Source organism: Bubalus kerabau, chromosome 17 (genome assembly GCF_029407905.1).
Source record: "Bubalus kerabau isolate K-KA32 ecotype Philippines breed swamp buffalo chromosome 17, PCC_UOA_SB_1v2, whole genome shotgun sequence".
Classification (NCBI taxonomy): domain Eukaryota; kingdom Metazoa; phylum Chordata; class Mammalia; order Artiodactyla; family Bovidae; genus Bubalus; species Bubalus kerabau.
This window is the reverse complement of record NC_073640.1, coordinates 67,358,849-67,367,587: the sequence shown is the minus strand read 5'-3', so window position 1 is coordinate 67,367,587 and position 8,739 is coordinate 67,358,849. Positions and strand designations below refer to the sequence as shown.

Here is an 8,739-nt window from a genome sequence, read left to right as displayed (position 1 = left end):
AATAATAATGGTAGTTGGCAAAATAAAAAGATGAAGTATACTCTGAGATAGCCAGTATGGTGCCACTAACCATATTAGGCTGAATACATGCATGCTAAGTCAACTCAGTCATTTTTGCGACCCATGGACTGTAGCCACCCAGGCTCCTGTGTGCATGGGATTCTCCAGGCAAGAATACTGGAATCGGTTTCCATTCCTTTCTCCAGGGGATCTTCTCGACCCATCAAACTCAGGTCTCTCAGGTCTCTTGCAATGACAGGCAGATTCTTTACCACTAAGCCACCAGAGAAGCCCCCTCAGCTTTCTAAAAAGAACAAAATCCTGACTGTTGAGAACGTGGATTGACTTGGAGGTCATTATGCTTAGTGAAATAAGTCAGACAGGGAAAGAGAAATGCTGTATGTTTTCACTTATATGTGGAATCTAAAAATCAAAATAGTGATTTCCATGATGGTCCAGTGACTAAGACTGGGTTCCCAATGCAGGGGGTCCAGGTTCAATCCCTGGTCAGAGAACTAGATCCCACAAGCTACAACTAAAAGGATACCACATTCCACAACTCAGATCTGATGCAGCCAGATAAACAATAATAAGTACTAAGAAAAAAAAAATAAATGAGCAAATATAACAAAAGAGAATCAGGCTCACAGATTCAAAGGAGAAACTAGTGGTTACCAGAGGGGAGAAGGGAGTGGGGTGGGTGTGAAGGGCAGCAAAGTATGTAGACTGGATTAAGAAATACCAACAACCATTTATAGAATAATTAAGTCACAGGGCTATAATGTCTGGCACAGGGAATATAGTCAATATTGTATAATATTTTGTACTGTGTGTAATCTCTGAAAATACTGAATCACTATGTAATACACCTGTAACTAATATAATATTGTAAGCCAACTATACATAAATTTTTAAAAATTATTACATGTTCCAGGAACTTGGCAGTGCACACATACAGGGAAAAGAAAATACAATATAGGAAAATCCATAAATTTTAAAAAATCATGAAATTAGCATTTTCAGTAAAGACATTTTTACTGTGGATGTCATAGAGATGGTTGAACATTAAAGATAAAATATAATGCTGGGAAATTTTTTAATATAGGAATGAAATACGAAATTCTATGAAAATCATATCAAGAATGAAAACAGAAAATAATTCAGTGCCTCAAAGTCATAGCAGATTAGATATTGCAGCATACATTTTTGGTAAACTTGAAAATGTAGCCAAAGGTGGGTTGGGCCAGAGGTTGTGGTTCAAGTTTGTTAAACAATCTGAAGAGACAGCACTGGCCTTAAAATTTTCCAGGAAGCCCAATTCCTCCCTCAGCCGGGGCCCCCACACTCTGCCTTTTTTAAGGTAAGAAGAGCCTGTGTGAGTCACCTTTCCGTCCTGTGGTCAGCTTGCACACGACGTTAGTTGGGGCATCATCTTAACATCCTGTGTACTCTTCAGGTCTGCAGAGCTGCTGCCTCCTGCTCAGTAGGAGCAGCGCCATGCTGTCTGCCATCATCAGCCTGACATGTCTTGGTGAGTCCTGGAAGGGAACGAAGCCTGGTGCAAATATTGACCTGGAGCACTGGGTCCACCTTAACAGAGAGCCCTGCCTCCACAGGGGCAAAGTGGACCTTGATGGTTGGTTTCATGAAGGCCGAGCAACATCCTTGCCAACAAGGCCCACACACCAGGCTGGGGGAGTAGGAGGCCAGGTCTGACATGAGATGGATCGTCCATCATGAGTCTCTCTTCCAGGTTTCTTCTTGATCCAGAGCATCTGGGCACAAGAGGGTGAGTCTTTCCCCCAAACCATGGTTGCCATCCTCCTCAAGTAAGACTCTCTTGTATAGGAGGGGAGATGGCGCAGAAGGTAGGGTGATGGGTCAACCATGGGAAGTCATAACCATATGAGGGTGGTCTTTTGGAAGTAGAAAATGGGAGCCCAAGGTGGCTTTGATGGTAAAGAGTCTGCTTGCAGTGAGGGAGACCTGGGTTTGATCCCTGGGTTGGGAAGATCCCCTGGAGAAGGAAATGTCAAGCCACTCCAGTATTCTTGCCTGGACAATTCCATGGATACAGGAGTCTGGTGGGCTATAGCCCATGGGGTCACAAAGAGTCAGACACGACTGGTTGACTAACACTTTCAGGGAAATCTAGCCCCCAGTTCTGGCCCAGAGACCCTCCCCCAGACACTCTTCCCTCTGCTGAGCCAGGCTCTATGGGCACCTACAGGAGACTGTGATGCTCAGAGCTGGGGTGACTGTGAGGGACAGGTGTTATCTGTAGACTGAGGGAAGGCATCAGGGCCAGGGACCACAGACCCTTGGAGGACAAGGTGATGACTCAAGCTCTCCAGCAGTTCCATGGATAGGCATTGCAGACAACTGCTGCTGCTGGCCTCCATTCAGAATAAGGGGAGAACCTATGCCCTGCCCCCTGAGATTCCAGAAGCTTCTACCACAGGCTCCATCATGTCCTGTGTTTCTCATGTGAGCTGACATCATTTCACTCACACAGGCTGTTCTTCCATTGGGTGCCTACTCCGTCTTGTTTTATAAAACAAATTTTACATTATCAACATCCAGGAAGAGTCTGTTAGTCGACACTTGCCCAAAATTCTCAGGCTTCCCAGGTATCTCAGTGGTGTAGAACATGCCTGCAATACAGGGGCTGCAGGAGATGTGGGTTCTATCCTGGGGTTGGAAGATCCCCTGGAGAACAAAATGGCAACCCACTCCAGTATTCTTGTCTGGAGATCCCCATGGACAGAGGAGCCTGGAGGGCTACAATCCAGGGGGTCACAAGAGTCAGACACAACTGAGCATACCCACACACTCAAAATTCTCAGCAGATGTTTTTCATGCAGGGTGTGCTATGCCTCTGTGGTGTGGGAATCTCCATGGAGCATGGATTCCCCTGGTTTGAAAAGGAGCCTTAGAGATGTGGGAAGAGGGAGGGTCCTCTGAGTCCATCGAGGGGAAGGGGTTCCCCATTTTCTACTGTAAACCGTGCATTCTTCTCCCCCAGGTGGTCATGACAAGCCCTCCCTGTCAGCCTGGCCAAGCCCCGTAGTTCCTCAAGGACAGCATGTGACTCTCTCGTGTCACTCCCCTCTCGGATTTGACAGGTTCAGGCTACACAAGGATGACAGAACCAATGTCCCTGAGCTCCAGGGCGTCATATTCTGGAAGAACTTCCTCATGGGCCCTGTGACCGAAGCACACGCGGGGACCTACAGATGTCATGGTCACTACAGTCACCTCCCCACTGTGTGGTCAGCACCCAGTGACCCCCTGGAGATTGTGGTCACAGGTCAGAGAGCTCTTGTCCAGAGAGGCCACCCGTTGTCCCAGTCTCCCAGATCCCAGTGGGAGTGTGAGTCAGGGTCCAGTCAGAATGACAGGAAGTGCTCCAGGCATTCTAGATAAAAAGCTATTTAATAGAGGAAATTGGGTCCCGCAGTGGGCAGAATGATGGTGCCCCGTGATGCCCACATCCTAAAACCCCAAATCTACGATTGCTACGTCCCATTCCAGGGAAATGAAACCGCATGTGGAACTAAGGTTGGTAAGCAGGTGACCTTGAGATGAGGAGGTTTTCCTGCAGATGTTTCTGTGCTTTCGATCTCTCCCACTCTGAGTGGTCAGCCCCTCAGTGACCCTCTGGACACAGTGATCACAGGTGAGAATGTCAAGGGCTGGCATACAGACTGGATGTACCAGGACATGGAAGCCCCAGGTGGTGGTGTGGGAGATGAGAGAAGGGTGCTTTTCATGGAGAGAAACTGACTTGGTGAGAGTTGCATCCAAGAGACAAAGAAAGAGGAGAAACAAGTACAGACCACCTGTTATGACAGAAAAGACAGATGCAGGGGCAGAGACAGAGGAACTCAGAGATAGAGATGGAGATAAAGAATGAAGTGAGAGACACAGACAGAAAGGCAGGTAGCAGAGAGGGTGTCCTTCCACCCTGACTTTGCTCAGAGACCAGAAATAGTTTAGGAGCCTGGTTTCCATTTTAACTTTACACTCTCTTCTCTACTCAAAGAACCCAAGGATACACCATGTATCTACCCAGGACTTCATGACCAGGTTGGTCTGTCTCAGGCTGTTTCCCCAGGAGCCCTGTGTCCTCATGCCCTGGGTGATGCACAGATACTGTTTTCACTCAGATGTGGCTTCGTTCCAGGTGGTTGAGCCACACTGTGCCCCAGGACACCAAGGTCCCTGGTGACGGAGCCAAACGCCAGCTCCTGTATGTTGTGTGTTTCATGGGTTCTCATGCTGTATACTCAGGCCCAGGTGCAAGGTCACACCAAACGTTGTAAGATTATGGAGGTCAAAGCCCACAGAGACATGGAATCAGAGAGAAAACAGTCATCGAAAAGCAAAGGCAGAAACACAGTTTCTGGGTGCACACACAGAAAATAAGCCAGAGGGACTGGGGGCAGTGGGAAAAACATTTAAAAAAATAAAGGTAAATAGAAAGAAAAAGGGATAGAGAATTAATGAGAAAGAAGGGAGTGGACAGAAAAGCCCTAAAAATAAGAGACTTGGGAGGGTGGATGGGTGCAAAGATTGAGAAAGATGGTGATCTGGGGATGGATAATAGGAATTACAAAAGAGACACAGAGAGACAGAGAAGCTGAGGAAGTCATGGAAGTGGAAATAGATGATAGATAGATAGGTAAAATGATGGATGAACATACACATAGATGATAAAATAGGTAGATAGATACATACATAGAAAGGTAGATGGTGGAATGATGGATGGATATATAGATAGATAATAAGATGGGTAGATCGAATGGTGGATGGAGATATAGACAGATAACAGAATAGATAGATGAATAATGCTGAAAGATAGAGACGAGATAGAGAATGAAAGCCTCAGAATGAAAGAAGACAGATCAAATCAACCAATCCAAGGAGAAGTACAGAGTGTTAAATATATATATATATATATATATATATATATATATATATATATATATATATACAAGAAGGAAAAAAATTAGGAGGGAGGCAATTTCAGAGACCTAGAGAGAGAAAGTAGGAGAGAGATATGGGAGAATTAGAGAGTGAGAGCAAGAGAGAGAGAGAGTTGAGAAGAACTGCGGGTGTGAATTCTCAGTTCAGGGGTGAAGGACATGGGATTCGGGAAAAGCCTGTCTCACTAAACTGCCTCTTCTCCTTCCAGGTCTGTCCAAGAAACCCTCTCTCTCAGCCCAGGGGGGACCCGTGGTGAGGTCAGGGGAGAACGTGACCTTGGTCTGCAGCTCCGAGAGTGCCTTTGACCAGTTCCATGTGCTCAGGGAGGGGGAGAACCTTGGGCGCCCGCTGGCTGGAGTGTGGGTCCCCCACGGAGCACTCCAGGCAGAGTTCCCTCTGGGTCCTGGGACCCCAGCCCATAGCGGGGTCTACAGGTGCTACGGCTCCTTCACTCGCTCTCCCTACTCATGGTCGGACTCCAGCGACCCACTGTACCTGTCTGTCACAGGTGAGGAACCTCTTGATTCAAACTAAATGTTTTTTTCATAATTGTATTTATTTATTTTTTGCTGTACTGGGTCTTGTTGCTGCACAGGCTTTTCTCAGGAGCAGGGGCTCCTCTCTAGCTGCAGTGCACACGTTTCTCATTTGTGGTGGCTTCTCTTGTTGTGGAGTACAAGCTCTAGGGTGTGCGGGTTTCAGTCGTTGCAGCACATGGGCACAGTACTTGTGGCTCCCGGGCTCTGGAGCACTGGCCCAGTAGTTGTGGGGCATGGGCTTAGTTGCTCCTTGGCATGTGGGATCTTCGTGGATCAGGGATCGAACCCCTGTCTCCTGTATTGGCAGGTGGATTCTTAACCTTTGAGCCACCAGGGAAGCCCTGATTCTTTTTTTTTTTTTAATGTTTTGGTTTTCTGGCCTCGAGGCATGTGGGATCTTTGGGACCAGGGATGGAACCCACACCCCCTGCATTGGAAGGCCAAGTCTTACCCACCAGGACCACCAGGGAAGTCCACCTCTCGGCATCTTGAAGCTCAGGGAGGCAGTCAAGTCCCCAGGGATTAGGAGTAGGGATGCTAAGACTCTCAGGACCTCAGCATTAGATGACAAAGAAGCTTCCATGAAATAAAAGGCAGCCTCCTTCCCTCACCTCTCTCCTGTTCCTCTTTCTAGGAAACTCTTCAAGTAGTCAGCCACTACACACAAAACCAAACTCCAACAGCGGTGAGTAACTGATTCCTCTGATCTCTGCTTGCAGAACCCTGAAAGGGAGAAACTCTTGAATAGATTATGGACTCAGCTGGGCTTCCCAGGTGGCTCAGTGGTAAAGTACCTGCATGCCAAGGCAGGAGACACAGGTTTGATCCCTGGGTCAGGAAGATCCCCGGGAGGAGGAAACAGCAACCCATTCCAGTATTGTTCAGTTGCTAAGTTGTGTCTGACTCTGCAACCCCATGGACTGTAGAATGCCAGGCTTCCCTGTCTTTCACTATCCCCTGGAATTTATTCAAACTCGCTCGGGTATTCTTGCCTGGAGAATCCCATGGACAGAGGAGCCTGGCGGGCTACACCCCATGGGGTCAAAAAGAGTCAGACACGACTGAGTGACTGAGCCTGCATGTGTTGAGTTAGCCACCTTTCCAGCTCCGTGCTCTTGGGCTTGTCATCTACCCTGTCTGATCCCCAGATTCTACCACATCAAAAGGGGGTACCCCAAAGGGTCTGTGTGCAGTCGGTCCAGTTCAGTTCAGTTCAGTCGTTCAGTCATGTCCAATTCTTTGTGACCCCGTGGACTGTTGTCCAGTTAGGACTCAATATTTTTTTATTGAAGTATAGTTGACTTACAGCATTGTGCTGATCTCTGCTGTACACAGCAAAGTGACTCAGTTATACACATAGATACATTTTTCCCCAGCAAGGGCTCTTAATCTCTAATTTTCTGTGGCTGAGGTCTCCTCCTCAGAGAGGAGAGGAGAAGAGAGGAGGATGAGAATAAACCTGACCCCACCCCACCCCTCCCCACCAGGAATAATGCCACGACTAATCTCTCTGCATTGCTAACTGGAGATGAGAACTGTGAAGGCTTCAGGAAGGGAAAAGAAGGCAGCAACTGGTGGGGGCGATGGCCCAGTTCTTTGAGAAGTTCTGTCTGCCAAGAAATGAGCACTGGGACTTCCCAGGTGGTCCAGTGGTTAAGAATCCACCTTCCTTCAGCCATAAAAAGGAATACATTTGAGTCAGTTCTGAAAAGCAAATTTCGTATATCAATGCTTATATATGGAATCTAGAAAGGCAATACTGATGAACCTATTTGCAGGGTGGGAATAGAGACACAGACATAGAGAACAGACTTTGGCAGGGGAAGGAGGGGGTGGGACGAATTGAGAGTAGCATTGAAACATATCCATTATCAGATGTAAAATAGACAGCTAATGGGACTTGCTGTGTAACACAGGGAGCTCAACCAGATCTCCATGACAACCCAGAGGGGTGGGATGGTGTGGGAGGTGGGAGGGAGGTTCACTAGGGAAGGGATATATACATACCTACAGCTGATTGATGTTGATGAATGGCAGAAACCAACACAACATTGTAAAGCAATTATTTATGATCAAAAATAAATTTTTAAAAATAAATGAATACATTTGGGTGTATATACAAAAAAATAACCCACCTTCCAATGCAGGGGGTGTGAGTTCGATCCCTGGTCAGGAAGCTAAGATCCCACTTGCCTCATGGTGAAAAAAGCAAAACATAGAACAGAAGCAATATTGTAACAACAGTCTTATGGACTCTGTGGGAGAGGGAGAGGGTGGGAAGATTTGGGAGAATGGCATTGAAACATGTAAAATATCAAGTATGAAACGAGTTGCCAGTCCAGGTTCGATGCACGATACTGGATGCTTGGGGCTGGTGCACTGGGACGACCCAGAGGGATGGTATGGGGAGGGATGAGGGAGCAGGGTTCAGGATGGGGAACACATGTATACCTGTGGTGGATTCATTTTGATATTTGGCAAAACTAATACAATTTTGTAAAGTTTAAAAATAAAATAAAATTTAAAAAAAGTATTGCAACAAATTCAATAAAGACTTTAAAAAATGATCCACATCAAAAAAAATTTTCTTTAATCTTTAAAAATAAAAAGAAATGAGCTCTTGTCTGTCGGGATGAAACCAAAAGTTCTCAGTAGCACAAAAGCTACAGTAAGAACTGAATCCATCCATGTTTAGGATTCCTTCATTAACTTACTCATTTAAGTACTGTTCCAGTTTAAGTTCTTACTCATTAAGTACTCGTTTAAGTAATGTACAATATGCATTGGACATTCATTTCCTATGCTGCTTCAACAAATTTCCACAGGCTCAGGGCATAATAACACCATGGTGTTTTAAAGTATTTACAGTTCTATAAGTGGGAAGTCTGAAATGGGTAAAAGTGAAAATGTTAGTTGCTCAGGAGTGTTTGACTCTTTGTGACCCCATGGACTGTAGCCTGCCAGGATCCTCTGTCCATGAATATTGGAGTGGGTTGCCACGCTCTCCTCCAGGGGATCTTCCTGAACCGGGATTGAACCCAGATCTCCCACATGGCAGGCAGATTCTTTACCATCTGAGCCACCAGGGAAGCCCTCTAAAATGAATGGGTGACACTGGGCTAAAATCAAGATGGCAGGAGGATTGCATTTCTTTTGGAGGTTCTGGGGAAGAATCCATTTCCTTGCCTGTCGCAGCTTCTAGAAGTTTCTT

General features: G+C 46.4%; 2 protein-coding genes across 5 annotated transcripts in view; both read left to right on the top strand.

Moving 5' to 3' along the window:
• LOC129632424 (NACHT, LRR and PYD domains-containing protein 2-like) overlaps window positions 1–8,739 on the top strand; it is a 241,784-nt gene that overhangs the window by 76,205 nt on the left and 156,840 nt on the right. The gene's annotated exons all lie outside the window — the stretch shown is intronic.
• Window positions 3,074–8,739, top strand: part of LOC129630755 (leukocyte immunoglobulin-like receptor subfamily A member 6) — a 39,419-nt gene continuing 33,753 nt past the window's right edge. The window contains exons 1-3 of the mRNA XM_055551248.1: window positions 3,074–3,310; window positions 5,198–5,497; window positions 6,163–6,213. Of these exons, the coding sequence (XP_055407223.1) occupies window positions 3,199–3,310; window positions 5,198–5,497; window positions 6,163–6,213 (463 nt within the window). The 5' untranslated portion in view covers window positions 3,074–3,198. The remainder of the gene's footprint in view (window positions 3,311–5,197; window positions 5,498–6,162; window positions 6,214–8,739) is intronic.